This window comes from Oxyura jamaicensis, chromosome 2 (genome assembly GCF_011077185.1).
Source record: "Oxyura jamaicensis isolate SHBP4307 breed ruddy duck chromosome 2, BPBGC_Ojam_1.0, whole genome shotgun sequence".
NCBI lineage: Eukaryota > Metazoa > Chordata > Aves > Anseriformes > Anatidae > Oxyura > Oxyura jamaicensis.
Genome location: NC_048894.1, coordinates 108,733,973 through 108,751,278, shown reverse-complemented (window position 1 = coordinate 108,751,278; position 17,306 = coordinate 108,733,973). Strand labels below are relative to the sequence as shown.

Sequence of the window (17,306 nt, the reverse complement as noted above, 5' to 3'; positions counted from 1 at the left end):
CTTGAAGGCGGTTAGCACCCCCCCCCTTCCCCTCACCCAAAACAACACACACAGAATCAGGTCTGCTGAGGAGCTAAGAAAGGAAGTTCTAGGTGAACGCTACCAGGATTATGCTGACTTCAAAGTAGAGCCCAGCAGTTCCACGTTATTGTCAGATACCTTGACGGGCACCTCCACAGCACACAGGGATGTTAACTGCACTTGAGGCAATTCTGTGCTGCCTTGCACACAGGAGTCCCAAATTACAGGCCTCTTTCACAGCTGTCATAAGGAATATGCCCATGCCAGAACCCTGGAGAGCTTAGAACTAAACAAGTGGCCCTGAACTATGGATGGTCTTCACTGAGAAGGAAAAGAACTTCACATTAAGCAAAATTCACAACACTTTAAGTTGATGGATAACAAAAGCTGGGGCACAGCAAATTACATTTGCTGTTTTCACAAGTATTCAGGAGAAACAGCAATAGCTAGCAGGCACTCTCCTACTTAAAACTTTGGTAATGGAGTTAATATCTTAAAGCACTGCACTTCCACCCCTCTCCAAATTAAAAACAAACACCTTTGAATAATTAGTTTCAACCAGATTATTTACAGCAGAAATTTGGAGAAGCTCTAAACAACTGACTTTACAATTCACTTTTAAAATGGTAGCTTCTACAGCAGTAAACACTTTGAAATATATTTGTTTGCCTCTTACAGATTTCATACATGATGGTTTGTATTGTAATGACTTTGACACTATTGTTTGTATTTCCGCCAAATGGGGCTTTTAAATATGACATTATTAGTCAATGTTATTTGACATATTTCAGCTTATTTTCAGCACAAGTATTCAGAAGCAAATTAGGAGAAACATGCAAGTTACAAAAATAAAACCAAAACATGCCTTTCCTTGTACTGCATAACTAAAGACCATGTTACTTACAGTTGGAATGCATATCTTGCTCAAGGGATTGCCATCCAGTAGATATGATCCATTGAAGGTCACATATTCATCATAATATTGAGGTGCCTGAGGAATAACACTGCACAGTAATTTACGCTTCTCTTCTATCTTTTTTCTTATGTGCAAGTATTCAAAATACGGATTTGCTCTCTCAGAACTGTATGGCTGAATCTCTTCAAGTTTCAAAGAATCAACAATAGCTGCCAGTGACTGCTGGGTTTTCTCTTTAGCTTGCAGTAAAGAAGGATTCACTTGCACAGGCTGAGGCACACGAGACACCTTTCTTTTACGTGGATGATGTACCTGAGCATCATCATCTTCAGTTAATCTAATCCTTCCTTTCAGAGATGCTGATGATTCAGTCTCTTTTTCTAATGTCTGCATGCAGCCGACAGGATTCTGCTTGCCCTGGTTTGCAAGCAAATTTGCTCTATTCCTCGTGATTCTTTGAGGTACTTCTTGCTGTTCCACCTTTTGATCCTCAGTGATTTCTTCTTCTAGTTTAACTATTTGGCTGTATTTATGCACCTCTTCCTGTATAATCTGTTGTGAACTATTTTCCAAGTTGGATAAAGGGTACTGCGGTGGATCATCTGTCAACACATCATCTCTGTCTTCAGTGCAGGGTTTTTTATTAGCTGATTCGTTCACAATTCCTGACATTCCTGAACTTAGTTCACAGAGATCAGTGTCAGCTTTATTATTAACAACATGTACTGAAACCAAATTTTCTTGCTGTCCCTTTTCATTTCTAACGTCTGCAATATCTGCTGTGTTACCATCCACTTCAATCTGAGCATTCTTGCAAACAACTTTATTGAATGCATACAAATTTACATTTAATTGTGAACTGCCATCACATTCAGGAATATCTTTTTCTAACAATACCACAGGTAAATCATTCACCCTTTCACAGCTCTGTGAAGTAGCCTTCACAGAGCTCTCAGAAAATACAGCAATAGGTGCATCAGGCTTCTTACTGTTTGAAGGGAAGCAACTATTATCCATCTCTCTGGTACTACTAGCATCTGTGCTCAAAGCAGAAGATGCAGCTTGAACTAGAGTTTGTTGTACAAATAATGAATCTTGACTGCTATTGCCTGGTAAAGAAATGTGTTTAGACATATCTGGGAGCGGCTGAATAGGTAAAGAACAAGGCGAGTGTGAAGGAAAAAACAATACAGATTCTTGAGAAGTGGAATTTCCCTTGATTTCAGCATGCTGAGGCAAAAATTCAGATACTTTTTGTTCTTTTAAAGTCCTGTTTTCAGAACTGTGCGTTGCTATAACATTATTAGTATCTTGCTCTGAAACACCATAACCTGAGCTGTTATACTCATTGTTTAATGAATTAAGTCTGTCAAAAGGCACATCCCACGGTTTGGTTTGCTGAGTCACACCACTTTGACTACATGGCTCTAAATGCATATTGCGTTCTTCTGAAGGGCTCATCTGAACAACATTTTTAATGGTACTTGTACCCACTGTTACCTGCTTGTTGTTAACAGTTCCAGCTGGAGATGATTGCATACCAGACACACTGCTTTGAAAGTCTCTTTCGGGCATGCTACATGGTAGTTCTGGTTTAGGAGAAGTGCTAGCGTATGTCTGAATTGACAGTTGAGTGTTCTGGTTATTTTCGTCTGATATTCGAGGCTGTCTGCTGTGTTCAGAAACAGCAGCAGGCATGCTGCATCTTCGAACCTCCACGACAGGTCTACACTCATTTAAAACCAGTTTGACATCTTCAACAGACGCCGATCTAATGTATGCTGGCGGGAGCCTGTTTGCAAAAGGCGGCTTAATCCGATCTGGCAACTCTGTAATACCATCGGTCTCTCTTTCAAGAAGGGCTGGTGATTTGGCACTTGCCAAAAATGGCGATTGTGAAAAAGACATTTGGGATTCAGAACCTTCTAGCATGACATCTGAATCATATTCAGTTACAGGCCTCGGAGTAGTTACTGTGGTATGGCAAGAATCCTCAGAGCTCGCAACTGAAACCATGGACACCGATCTGGAGCTCAGGCCCATCTTTTCACTTTCTGATTTGGGGGATTTGTTTAAATTATCTAAAACCAACAAAGGCTTTATAACGTTTACATTTCTCGTATCTACTGATTGTGACCTACTACTTGTAGCTTCTTTCTGCTGTTTTTCCTTCATGCAAACATCTGGCAACTCTGAGCTTTTTGAACGAGTCAGTTCTTTGTTTTTCACTTCAGCTAATGAGTGTTTTGGTTTTTCTTTTATCTTGTTGAGTTCTAAACAAGTGCGGTTCCTTAAACGTTCCTTCTCTTTCTGTTTTATTTTTTCTTTATGTTTTCTATGCCACTGCTCTATTTCCAGATCTTTAAGGCTAAGCATTCTTTCAAAACTAGTTTGCATTAAATCATCATTGACTAATCTTTTCTCTTTAGGCCGAGCATCCTTTGGTGCAGGAGATGGTTTAGGCTTAAGTTTCTCATGTTCAAGTTTTAGTTTATGCAAACTACTTTGATGCAGTTTATCTTTATGTTTGTCCCTCTCTTTGTATCTGTCTATGTCTTTATCCTTTTTATCTTTCTCTCTACCATCCGGAGTTTTCAACAAATCATCTTTTGCTTTTTCTTTCAAAGATGACAATTTGTCATGCATTGTTTTGTTACCTTCTGTAATACTACATCTTCTTTCTTCTTGCATGTGTTTTGAGTTTGCTACTGCTGAGCTCTCTTTGTCTTTGGACTTGTCTTTTTTTTCAGGTTCCTTTTCTTTGTCTTTAGTTCTATTTTTTTCTGACTTAGTATATTCAGATTCTTTTTCAGATTGTTTCACTTTTCTTTCAATGCAGTGTTTTTCTTTGCTGTCAGCCAAATGTCTTTCTTTATCAACTTTTTCTTTGTCATGCTTCTTATCAGCCTTTTCTTTATTTTTTTCTTTGTCATCAATTTTTTTAAGAGTAGCTGTGCTTTTTATTTTATCATTTTCCTTATGGCATCTTTCTGCTTGCTGGAAATTGGGCTTTTCCTTTCCTTTCTCTACATTTTCATTTACTTCTGCTTTCTCGGTCTTGTATTCGTGTTTTATTTTTTTCTCTTTTTCTGCATTTTTTCTTTCCATCTTTTCAGCATCTTTTTCTTTGCCTGAGGTTCGTTTTTCACTCCTTTCTTTATTTTCCTTTAAATTCTTTTCTTGCTTTTCAGTATCTGTTTCTTTTTCTATTAAGTGCATGCTGATCATCTCATCTTTAACACTTAGGCAGAACAATTCCATTTCTTTATCTGCAAGGATAATTTCCTTTTCTTCTTTTGTATCTTTTATTTTTTCATCTTTAAGAAACCTCTCATTTTCCTTTTTGTTCTTCTCTTTCTCTCTCTCCTCTCTAGCATTTCTCTCCTTGTGGAACCTCTCCTTAACTAACTTGTCTTCTTTTGCCACAGCTTTTTCCAACTTCGATTTTCTGTCTGAAGAAAGAGATTCGTGTTCTATATTTAACAGCATATCATCAGTTTCATCACTTTTGAAAAAGTTCTCTTTCCAAAATTCTCTGTCAAACTCAATACTTCTTTGGACTTCTTTATCTTTGTGTTTATGTTTTTCCTTTTCTCCATCCTGCTCCTTCTTGTGCTTGTCCTTTTCTCTTTCTTTGTGCTTTAATTTATGCTTTTTAAATGCTTTACCTTCCTTGTCAATCTTTCTCAGGGTATATTCCGAGTTCTCAAATGTTGGGCTATTATCTTCGTCTTTAATTTTAGGACTAGATTTTTCACCAAATTCTAACTGAAAATCTTTCTGATGATGCTTGCTTTTTTCTTTATGCTTGCAAGATTTGCCACTAGAACTTTCTACTAGATAATCAGAATCAGTGTTGTGATCATACCGAACTAATTCGGATTGCAATGTTATTTCAGAGCCTCCTGGTGATAAGCAAGTTTTGGTGTTTTCTTGCTTTAACGCTGTTGCTTGCTTTTCACTTAATCCACAGGGATGCTTAGGAGATTTTCCAGCAGTAATATGAAATAGGTGTAAAGAAGAATCTTCTTTTGGGCTGAAAGACTTCTTAAAAGTTTCTTCCTCTCTAGTTTTATCTAAAGAATCTAACACAGAAGAAGCTATATTTGTTACTCTAGCATTTTCTTTTTCTTGCTTTAGTTCCTGATTCTCTTTATTTTTACTCTGATTTTTTACTTTCCTTTTAACTTTGCCTTTTTGTTTATGTTCATTTGGAGCAATATATTCCTTCTTCACTCTTACATCAGAATTCGATGTCTCTGAAATAGAGCAAGGAGAGACTATCTTCTTGTCCTGAAGTATTTCTTCATCTGAACTTTCGGAACTTGAATACAAAACTCTAGATGGTTTCTGTTTCTTGTTTTTAAGTGATTTTGAAAGGACAACTTTTTCTTGTTTCACAAATAAGCTGTTCTTTTCAGCTTCAGTTTCATCCTCTTTCCTTACATCTTTTCTAAGAATATGTCTGTCATCGATCATTTTTTTCATTTCATCTTCATCATCATCTTTAAACTCATACTCATCATGAGCAGATGGAAGTGGTGCCTTACTGGGGACCATTTGCTTGCTTTCGTTGGCTACAGAGTCTTTCTCTACTTCTGAATCAACATTCCCCTCTACACTTGAAGGATTTACAGATGGAGCTTCTTCAGATTCTAGATAGAGAAAAACAGAAATTAGTTGAATGTTAATTGGACATTTTTCTACTTTAGATCAGGACAAAAATGGAAATTTTTATAGAAAAATATATAAAAAGAATATCGTTAGGAACATGGTCTGTTCAAAAAAGTGACCAGCTGTTCTTATCACATAATAATTGATCCTCACAGAAACCAAACCAAAGCATACAGATGTTTTATATCACATAGTTCCTACCAATATCCTTAAATATCTTTAAACATGCTCTTAAACCCATTAACTTTTTTGTATGAAGCAAGATTCTTCGTGTTTGTTTCTATAAGATTATGAATTTTTCCAAGTAAATTTGGAAAAAATAGATTAAAGACAGAGTGATAGACATACAGAATTTTTAGCAACAGAACTCATGTCAGGCTCATGAGTTTCTGTACGTTTTATAAAAGCATTACTTTTACTTTAATCTTCATTTGTATCCCTAAGAGGTCTACCATATGAACAAAAGGGTAGTGAAACAAGACATCAGTCAAAGTGCTAAATAACTGAAAGAAGAAAACACCCTTAAAATACATAACACACCTTCTTACTAGAATTAGGCTTTTTAAGCAAAACTGAGAGAAACCCATTAGCTCCTCATACTTCACAGGTGTCACCCAGGTACATAAAGACACTGATTCCATTCATATCCCAATTAATACAAGCAACTCTTTAAATTTAGCAAACCCCATCTATTATGTGCAGTGCCTGCAAAACCTTTTTCTCAAGGGCATCCTGCAGTGATGATTCATTCCTAGAGGAATTCATCAACTCTTATACTCTCTAACAACTAAACCACATTCTCCTCCACATGAACTATTTAAGTCAAAGTACTTTGTTTCAACAGTAGATGAGTTTAATTCTTAAAAGACAAAGAGCTGCTGGTGTAAAGAAATTCCCTTATGAATCTTTAAACACGTGATGTAGACAGCCTAAAGTAGGCTATGCTATAATTCTCTACAACTGGTCTCTGCTATATGAGTGCACAATGTGAAGCAACCTCTCAACTGCTCCTCAAGTTACTTTCTACACAGCATTTGCAGTGCTATCATTAACTGATCACATGAAAATTTAGAACTCAAAAATCTTTTAGAAATCTTTCTGGATGTATTGCTCCTTCCAGATAAGGTCCCAAGCCAAGCGTCTCCAGCTGAATCTATCCATTTGTTTTTTTAAAAGGAAGAGGATTTAGTGACATTCAGTGCTATGACTAGAGAATTTACATACAAAATAAGAAGCAACAGAAGAGTTTGAAATAATAGCATAAGGAAAACAATGAAGCAGTTTCAATGCATTAGAATTTTGAAAGAAGTGAAAAATACATTCTGCTGCAAAATTCCCCCTTATTTCCAGCAGCATCCTCTGTGAACCAACTGCCACTAAGCCATGGTTAAGAAGTATATCTTGCCAGGAAGCTTCCCAGCTGCTTTGTATTCTACACAGTACCAATGAAATAGAACCTTGAAGCCACTATTATTTTCTGTATTATCTTCAGCATCCAGAATATATTACTAGTTCACGCTATCAGTTTTTGATTCCCCCCTCCCCATCTCTAATATGTACACGTCATCCTCCTCCTGTCTTTAGCTCTAATCACTCTTTGCAGATTGTTTGTGCCTTCCCTTTACCCTTTTCCTATAAAGCAGTTGCTGCTTCTTTCTTCCTTCTCCTTATATATATATATATATCTCTTAGATCACAATTCTTCCGCTGAGGATATGAAGTGACTTTGGGGGATATTTTTCCCCAAGGACACCTCTCAGGAACCTCCTTTTATTCTACTAAATATGGTATTTTATCTATATTTTTTTCTCTGATAAAACCAGCATTCTGAGGTAAGGTTGATTTGGAAGGTGGAAAGGGATTAATGAAGAGAGATGGGGATAAGAAAAAAAAAATGAGAAATCGGTTCAATAGAAAAAAATGAAAATCAGTTCTAAAACTTAAAGTAGAAAACAACCTTAAAAATTGCACTTGCAGCAATTCTTCCTAGCTAACACTATGCAAAAGATCAAAAACACCTAATTTCAGATGAATTGAGTATGCACTTTAAGTATGTAGTGAAATGTCTACTTTTACCTGAGCAGCTGTCCTCATCATCAGAGATAGGCACTTCTCTTTTCAACAGCATTTCCAGCTCTTCAGTTTCAGCGACATCAACAGGTCTCTCCCCATGCTTATTGGCTTGAAATGGATTTCCACCATGTCGAAGCAACAACTTCACAATCTATGGCATTAAATAAAGAACTTTTAGGTTTTCCACAACACTAATTCACCAGCATAAAAATCTTCCATTGGGAAAAAAAGGCACATAATGTGACACATAATTCCAAACTCCTGCCTATGAAGTTGATACCACAAAGCAAGACTTCAACAACTAAAATGTAAAATCCAAGCATGCAATATGCTTGTTAAAAGAGCTTATGGGGAAGACTAAAGAAAGTTGTCCACGATCACACAGATACAGTATCATCATAAAGAAAAGCAACATTGACATTTTTCTCACTGTTCTGGCATTTCTTCATACAATTTACCTGGTTCCTCACCTACCAAGTTCTCTAATCCTGTGCACTCAGTTCACCTCCTTGCTCCAAGCTTTATAGCATTTAACATATAATTATTTAATGAACAGGGAAGATTTCTCAAGTAGTAGTAGTATTGGTTTGCATAGCATTTTGGAAAAGCCCTGTTAGAGATCTAAGGAGGAACAAGCTTCTCCACATACCCAACTGTTACCATACTGTGAAATCACCAATGTCTGTCATCATGGGCAGAAGTGTTAAAATGCAACGACAAGGCCACTGCATTTTCATGACAGTCTCCAGCATCAGTTACTTTTTTTTTTTTTTTTTGTCCTACATGCTAAGAATGAGGAAATCCAGCAGACAGTGACATGTTTACAAGAAACTTCTAACTTTTCTGATACATGTTACTGAGATGGTCACAGATACATATACCAAGACCAGATAAGCAAGACATCCTGTTCTCCAAACCTCTGCTACAATTCTATGGGCACTCCATCTCAAGACCACTTCCGTTTTGATACCCATAAGAAACCATTACTAAACACTTAGCAGAAATTTCACAGATATATACAGTATATACGAATAACACAAGTATGCGTATAATAACATCACAATATACAATATCAATTATTACACTGCACAATAAAGATTATATATTCTATAATAAACACAAAATATAAAAATTATATGAGAGAGAGTTTGGAGACATTTTCTTATTGAAAATTCATAGAGCAGATGTCTTAAAATTCATTAAAATGTGTATTTATTTTAAAAAATGCAAAATTTTAAATATTTAAGAAGCAGATAATAGTACAAGACATCTTGCAATAGCATTAGTGTGAAAAGCAAGATGAAATAAAGCAAAACAAACAAACAAAAAAAGACTTCCCCAAAACAGCAGAAGCAGAATTACAAAACCCTATGAGACCAATCTGGACAGTTAGTATTTGTTGTAATGACTGAGTATTACAAACAACTTGGATACTTCCCCTGCTCTCACAGCACACTCACGTTTCTATGCCCACTACTAGCAGAATCATGAAGTGGAGTATCATCATCCAAGCCCTGCGTGTTCACGTCAGCTCCTGCCGCTATCAGGACTTTAGCAACATCATAGTAACCAACATTACAAGCTTCATGCAGTGGCGTCCAACCTATAATAAAGAGTGGTCAATGTAAGTTTAAAAGGTCAAAGTTGTTTTATTTTATTTTTTTTTCCTTGTACTATCAACCCATGGCCTTGAAACATTTCAATATACATTCATACACTAGTTCAGAGGAAGGTAATGCCATCTGTCTAATGAATACATGCTTTACCAACCCTGGCCCTCACAGCAATGTTACAAATTTCACCATGATTACACTGAACAGAGAAATCAGTAATCAAATAAATGGAAAACCTGGCATAAAATCCCCAGACTAAACATGTTAGAAATTCTTTTACTAGCACATATTTGATTGCATTATTAGGTGTATATGAATAACATAATTCTATATAGAAACAGATTAACAATCATACTATTGGAAAATATGGAAATTGCCACAACCAGTGTACATTTAGAGTCATTGAACATGTACCAAGTATCACTAATAACATTCAGCAACTATTAGTCAAGATAGCAAGCTGTTAACAAATACTGGCAGGGAACTTCCTCCAGCTATTTCTTAGAATATTAGTCCTTCTTAGCAATTTTGATTTCACATAGATTATCTCAAGTTCATTGGTCATTTTTTTGCAGCTGAGCCTCAAGTGAACATGATGAGAAACCCAAACCCACATATACTACATTCCACACCCCAATCTCCTCTTCCCAACTTGATGCATCACATTTCATAGCTATCCTGAACTTCCAGGCTATTTTTGATGATTTTCCAAAGACTAGCTCTGTAAAGAGATTCAAATTCTGTCTTAAATAACCGGTGCAGGTCTGGAAGAGTTTACTCACTAGTACTCCACATTTCGTAAGTAATGGTCTTGTACCTCTATTCAGAAACCCATGATTTATCCAATACTTCACTAAGGAAATTCCTCATCTTCAGCTCTTACTGAACTTCTGACCTTCCACTTGTTTAAAAAATAAAAATAAAAATGACAGCAACAGAAAAAAAAAACACCACCACCAAAAAAAACCACAAATTTAACTTATTCTGTAGCAAAACACTTCCTATCCTTTGTAAATTATTTTTTTTTTCTCCCATCATCACATGGGTCATTCACTTCCAGCACTGCCTTGCTACCACCTTCTTCTTTCCATTTTCTTGTCATCTGCCCCTTTCCCACTCACCCACAGTGGAAACACTATTCTGCTTGCAGCCCTTTGATCCCTGCCTTCTACCCTCTAACAATGACATACTTAATTTTCTCCATAATTCGTTCTTCTCTGTGTTTTACTGCTTTGCCTTTCTATCCTATCAAAACGCCCAGCCTGCCAATACTAGCCCTGGCTTGCTCTCAACATCTGTTTCCTTTACTCCTGTTCTCACACAGCCGTATTGTTCTGGCAGATACCCTACGAGCACGGTTACTTCCTCCATTACTAATTCATTTTCTCCTCCTTTAGTTCTGCCAACTTCTTAGCTAAAAAACTCTAATTTTCTAAACTTCACTGCATCCCAAATTCTTACTTTTTGTCCAATCATGACTCACTTCTCAAATCCTCCCCCTCTTCTTGACTTCTTCCTTTGCACAGCATTTTGAAGCTCAGCCACCTCTGCTTCTCACTTTGGATTACCAATGGAAATTATCTAATTTGATCCCAAACACCTTGTCCAGCCTTCTGAATGAAGCCTTTAATGACTTGTTCCCAATTGATTCCTGGAACCAGTTCTCAACCATTCTCCTCATATTTCCATCTACCTTTAAAACCAGTTAAGTATCTGTACTGGGTCTGCCTCGGAAAAAGGTAAAAAGTTAACTTCTTTCATAGCAACCCGTATGGTGCTCTGCTTTCCATTTGTGGGTAAACTGTGTTGATAACACACTGGCATTTTGGCTACTGATGAGCAGTGCTTGCAGCGTCAAGGTCTTCTTCCCCTCTCCCCACTTCACCCCCAAGTGAGTAGGCTGGGAGTGAGCAAAACCAAAGCTAACAACCAAAACTAATATTAAACTAGCAAGCCTCTACAGCAAGCATAAGCTACACTACCTCTGTCTGCTTTGGGGCATACTAGGTGTCTCAGTAAGACAATATACATTACAGTGCTACCTCACATAGCCTACAATCCCATCATCAGTTACAGACTTCGCCTAGTATAATTCTTTGCCAGCAGGTGGAAGGAGGTGATTGTCCCCCTGCCCTGCCCTTGTGAGGCCTCACTTGGAGTCCTGCATCCAGGTCCGGAGCACCCAGCACAAGAAGGATGTGGGGATGTTAGAATGGGTCCAGAGGAGGGCCACGAGGATGATCAAAGGGCTGGAGCACCTCTCCTGTGAAGACAGGCTGAGAGAGCTGGGGATGATCAGCCTGGGGAAGGCTCCGGGAAACCTCATTGCAGCCTTTCAACTCTTTAAGGGGGCTTATAAAAAAGATGAAGAGCAACTTTTTGCTCAGGCCGAAATGACAGGACAAGGGGGAATGGCTTTAACCAAAGAGGGAAGATTTAGAGTAGAAGTTAAGAAGAAATTCTTCATTCAGAGGGTGGTAAGGCACTGGAACAGGTTGCCCAGAGAAGATGTGGATGCAGGGGGGTTGGAACTGGGTGGTCTTTAAGGTCCCTTCTAACGCAAACCACTCTGTGATATGATTCTATGAAATAAGATACTGTGTACTAATATCTAAGCCCAACCATTGCTAACAGGAAAAAAAAAGATTTGAAAACCTCCAAGTAATTTTAAGTTATACTTTTTCATTCATATATAGCATGAAGTGAACTTAAAACTTAAAAACTTCAGTATTAATGCTGACTTCATACAGTTAAGCAAGTATGTATCAACTTACCTGCAAAATCTTTTACATTCACATTTGCACCTAAACTGATTAGCTCTTTAACTTGTTTAACATCCCCTCTAATTGCCGCCATATGTAAAGGAGTTTCCCCTCTTTCATTTCTCTTGTTAACTTTGTCTTTTTGTCTTGAAGAGGAACTTGGAGTTTTCTTCTGTGCTGGTGTTTGTAAGGAATGATTTAAGTTGGAATCTACAAAATAAGTTTTTAAATGGTCATTACAAGTTCTGTAGCAGTATTTTTACTCCATTATAATGCTTGTATTCAAAAATGATCATTATCAGTGAATAATTAAAGGATGTGTTTGACACTTCCCATGTATCAACACAATGTCTATCTGCAATATAAAAATGGTATTTTACAAAGTCTTACTATTTTTAAAGTAGTTTTCAGGAATAGACAAATTCTATCCAAACTACGAAGTTCACATACTGTGGCATAAATTGTTCTTAAAGAAAGCATCACCATGCAGATTAGTTTTTACCCTGCTTCTCCCTTCCTCTGGCATACTTCATCTGCATTTTTAGTGCAATGACAGTTTAAGGAATTTCTAGCTGTGTGTTGTACCCTGCACTTAGCTGTGCCAACACAACTATTTTGGGGAGTGGGGAGATGGGCAGTGAACTACTATTAAAGTTTACTCAGAAAATTTTCAAAAAATATAATGCAACTTTAGTAACACATGACAGGGAGCTACAGACTATCAGTCTGGCTATTTTCATCCTCATGATTCCTTAGGTTTAATTTCTCAAAGAACACACGCCCACTAGACAGAGACTCCAGTGTTTTTATATATGAGGTAGACTTCCCCAGCATGAAAGAATAAAGAATATCCCTTTTTTCTCCGAAATTATTTGAGAGTCTAATGAGTTTTTTAAAAGATACTTCCTCTTGCCATTAAATTATCTTTCCTTTCTCTACAGAGATTTAACTTTAAACACAGCAGGACACCGCTAACCAACACCAAATTCTTAAAGAAATGCAGACATACACTTGTAAAAATGCAGATTTTATGAAAACACATTTTTACAAACAAAACCACATTTGTAAAAACAAGATTAAAAAAATATATAGCTGGAACAAGGGCAGTTTGAAGTTCTGAGTTAAAAACAAGGTATCTCACATTAAAGCAAGTCCCTCCCCCTTTAAATCCTAATAAGTTGATTCATTTTCCTTCTAAATGAAAATCCAATTCCAAAAGAGAGACATCATAACAGTACTTAAACTGCATAAAAAAGTAGCATTTCAGTTTAGATAAGTGCATGGAACAGTGTCTGAGAGGTAAAAAAAAATAATAATTAAAAAATAGAGTTTTACCAGAATTATTAATAATTCAAAAGTCTTTCAATAAAAATCCAGGAGTGCTGAAAAACAGCAGTTCAGAATATTCTGATGAGGACAGAATTAAATAGGCAGGAAGAAGAAAACTGTTAGCTATGTAAGATCACCTGGACTGTTGTCTCTTGCTGTCATCTGCATGAGAAGGGCCATCTGCTTGCGCTCTGACAGAGGATAACCAAAAAGAATGCTAACTGGTGTTGATTTCTTGTTTGCAGCATCCTTCTTCGTTTTCTTTTTCTCTGGACCTTCCTTCTCTGGAAATATTAACATTATAAGATTCAAATTGCTATTCTACTATAAACATTTCTAGAAATAAAATCATCTTTTCAAGGTACATGAACTGGTGATTGATGACAGAAGATAAACAGAAATTGCATCTCTAATTTGCTGCATTTGTATTTGTTTTGGTTACCTTTTTAATTATCTCAGGCTAAAAGCTACCGAGTTAAAGTACTCAGAGCTGTAAGGAGTACTAAATATTCTGAAAGACAGAAAACATGTTTCACACAGCCGTAAGACTCAACCTCAGAGAAATGTCAGATACTTAAAAAATGCTTTAAGATCAGCTAGTTCCCTTCAGCCTCTAACACAAATTTGAGACTCTTCTCTCAAGACCTCATGTTAAAAATTAGGAAAAGACATGTTAATACTGATGTTTGTTAGATAATGGAAGATTTCTTATCTCATTCTGTTACTTCATCTTAAAAAAGCAGTTTCTTCTTCAAAATTCATACCCTTCCAAAACATATACCTATTTCATATATTTTACATATATAACTTATTTTATCAGTATCTACTGAAGTTATTTAATACTCCACGTCCAAATTTTGAGCCAGGAGCTAAAATTACACATCTGAATAAGCAGATCATTTCTAAAGCTATTCAATACCTAAAAATTCTCACAGATCTCAAGATCAGTTAAGTGTGCTCTGAAATCAGATAACTTATTACACTAAAAAATTTCAAAACGAATATTTTATTTGTGTAACTTGGAAACTTTGATCTATATCTTCCACCCTTTTCTAACATTCTTCCTTCAGTTTTTCTATACCAATATTACCTAAACCAAACACAAGCATTTACCTTGAAATATAACAGAAAACAACCGATTTGTGATGTAGTGACTAAATTGCTTTTAACTGGAACAATCTCTAATGATCTCAGTATCAGACAAGTATAAACTTTCAATGCATCATATTTCTTTTGCTATGACTATTTTCCATGCACTTCCCTCCCTTGTAACTGTGTTTTCTGGAGATATTATTTTTTGCATCTACGTACAGTGAAGACCATTCACTTCCTGTAATTATCTCAGCTTTCCAGACACTTGGTCCTTTTTGTTTAAGAAAGTTCTTGTCAAATTTAGCATTTTCTATTCCTTAAGTAGCTTAATATTATGTGCTAGATCTGTAATGTCTACCTTTTCCTTCAGCCCCTAAGGTTACTGCTTGAAAAGAAACATGCTTGGTTATTTGGAATTAACATTTTTGAAAGCAGCAAAAAAAAAAGTTCTATTTGATGCTATCAAAAAGGAACAGCCTGATTTCTAAAATAGACTCGAATTAACAGAAAGAACATTTCAAAATTCTGAGCAAATACTATGTCCCTTGGTTCCCTTCCCTAGAAGCCCAGGGTCATTACAAGCTTCTCCTGTTCATTCCGCTGCACCCTCTCCTTTTGGTAGATTCCCTGCCTTCCACGTTCCTGACATGCCTTCAAACAGTCAGACATTACTCTGCACCCTACAGTCATGGGGAACCCCAATTCACCCTCCAGACTGGACTACTGAGCACAGAGATAAGGGAAGGATTCAAGAAGGAGGAAGGACGTCTATTGGCTGCTCTCTCCTCTGCGACTGGATGATGTGCTAAACCATAAACTTCGTTTATGTTGTTGCTTGAGATCTAAAAATTACAATCAAGAATACGTAATAAGAGAAAGGGGAAAATGCTGGACTGATGAACTGGGTTTGACTCTATGAAAATGCTAACATTTGGTCAAGGATCGTTACTGTTAGTAAAATAAGCTTGGTTACCACACTGATGACTTTAGTTCTTTGCATAGCACATTCTTGCATCTTACCCTTCCTGTAATTGATTATCATCTGATAAGGCACTCTTCATCCAGTTTTAGTTAATCTTAGTATTTGGGGACATATTAAAAAACAAGGAAAGTGCAGTTAAGGTACAGTTGGAGGGGATGAGATGGATTTTATTTCATCACTGTTCCTGTGATTATATTGATCTTCCAGTTTCCTTTCCTACATCTTAACCTCAAAGCACCTGTAAGATAAAAGCTTCTTTGAAAGTCTGCTATCTGCAAAAGATGAAAATCTCAAAAGACTCCACTGAGGCAAACTTCACTTCACTGTAAACTTTCTGCAGAGAAGCAAAAATTAATAAAAGTTCCAAGTAAGAAGCTTAAGTCCCACTGAGGTTCATAAGCATGTACCATTCCACATTTCGTTAATCCCCAAACTGACCTTTTTTATCTTTTGATATTCTCTACTTGTTTCCAGCCCTCTCTCTGGGCACCTCCTCATTTCATTCATTTCCTCTTAACTCTTTTCCTGCCTTCCTAGCCCTCTCTAAATCTCATCTTCTAAGTTTGATTATATACAAAGGCTCCAGTAGTGCAATGCTCCAGAGGCACAGAAAGCCATGTAAACAGTGCACATTTTCAATTCCATAATGACCAAATAAGAAATATATACTTTTACAGACTAAACAATTATAAGTAAGATTATTTTAAGAATGGAAAGGAGCAGACATATACATATAAAACCTACAGATTTATCCATGTTTAAAAAGGAAACTAGGAGATCCCTTTTACATATGTAATTGTTGAGATTTTTCTGAACTGCATGCATCTCACATTTTTGAACATCTAAAAATACATACAATATCTAAATCAAGCCTGCCTCCCTGTTTGTAGAAATTTTGCATATAGGAAAACTTAAAGAAAACCTATAAAGAAATTGTAATTTCAACTTTTATTGCGATTATGCTGTTCTCTCTCCAAGGAGAGCATACTCTGTAACCTTCATCGACTAATTTAGTATTTCCAACAAAACAACGTATTTCGGTTTGCCTGGCATGATTTGCTGTTTTCTTAGCTTACGCTATTTACCACTTACGATTCTTTTTCAGAAAAAAAAAAGAAAAAACAAAACAAAACAACACACAAACAAAACAAACACATTCATCTGCATTCTGAATCATTCATAACAATTTTATAACTATATTCAGCTTGGAAAAACAATACATCCAAATGATAGTGTGGGTTTTTTTGTTTGTTTGTTTACAATTAGGTATATTTTTCCAGGCATCTTTATGCTTTTTTTAAAAAAAAAAAGAAAAAAAGAAAAAAAACATTTTTATTAGAAATACCTATTAAGCATATGAGTGAAATTCAATCATGTATCATGTTTAGTGTTGTGAAACAACACCAAAGTCCTACCCAATATTCCAAAGCTTTTCACTGGTGCAATAATGTTTACAAAGCATTTCTAGATCCTACCAATTGCTCCCACCAAGTTGATGTTAGACTATGTATGGATTTTCAGAAAATCTGAACAGTTCAATACATCAAATGAGTACGATCAACAATAAAGCAAAAAGAGGTGTCTTGGGACTGCAGCAGGTGCACTTAATAATCCATTTACTGGAGTACATCCTGGAAGAAGCTAGGAATTTCTCCCCAACTCCAGTTCTCATGCATATGCTCTAGATTTAAAACTAGAGGATAAATAAATAAATAATAATAATAATAATAATAAACAAAGGGGTGGAAGGAAGCAAAAGGGAAATAATATGGCATATAAAAAAGATTTTTTGATCCAAGAAAAACAACTCTACAACTGCTGATAAAGACGTTATGCAAAGCTAC

The 17,306-nt window shown here is 36.3% G+C and overlaps 1 protein-coding gene across 4 annotated transcripts in view; it reads right to left on the bottom strand.

Moving 5' to 3' along the window:
* The window catches only part of ANKRD12 (ankyrin repeat domain 12), a 63,534-nt gene that overhangs the window by 12,590 nt on the left and 33,638 nt on the right, over nt 1–17,306 (bottom strand). For all 4 annotated transcript variants that reach the window (XM_035319710.1, XM_035319711.1, XM_035319713.1 and 1 more), the window contains 5 exons: nt 13,526–13,672; nt 12,072–12,269; nt 9,145–9,287; nt 7,688–7,835; nt 926–5,592 (listed from right to left, as the gene is read on the bottom strand). In XM_035319710.1, the coding sequence (XP_035175601.1) occupies nt 926–5,592; nt 7,688–7,835; nt 9,145–9,287; nt 12,072–12,269; nt 13,526–13,672 (5,303 nt within the window). The remainder of the gene's footprint in view (nt 1–925; nt 5,593–7,687; nt 7,836–9,144; nt 9,288–12,071; nt 12,270–13,525; nt 13,673–17,306) is intronic.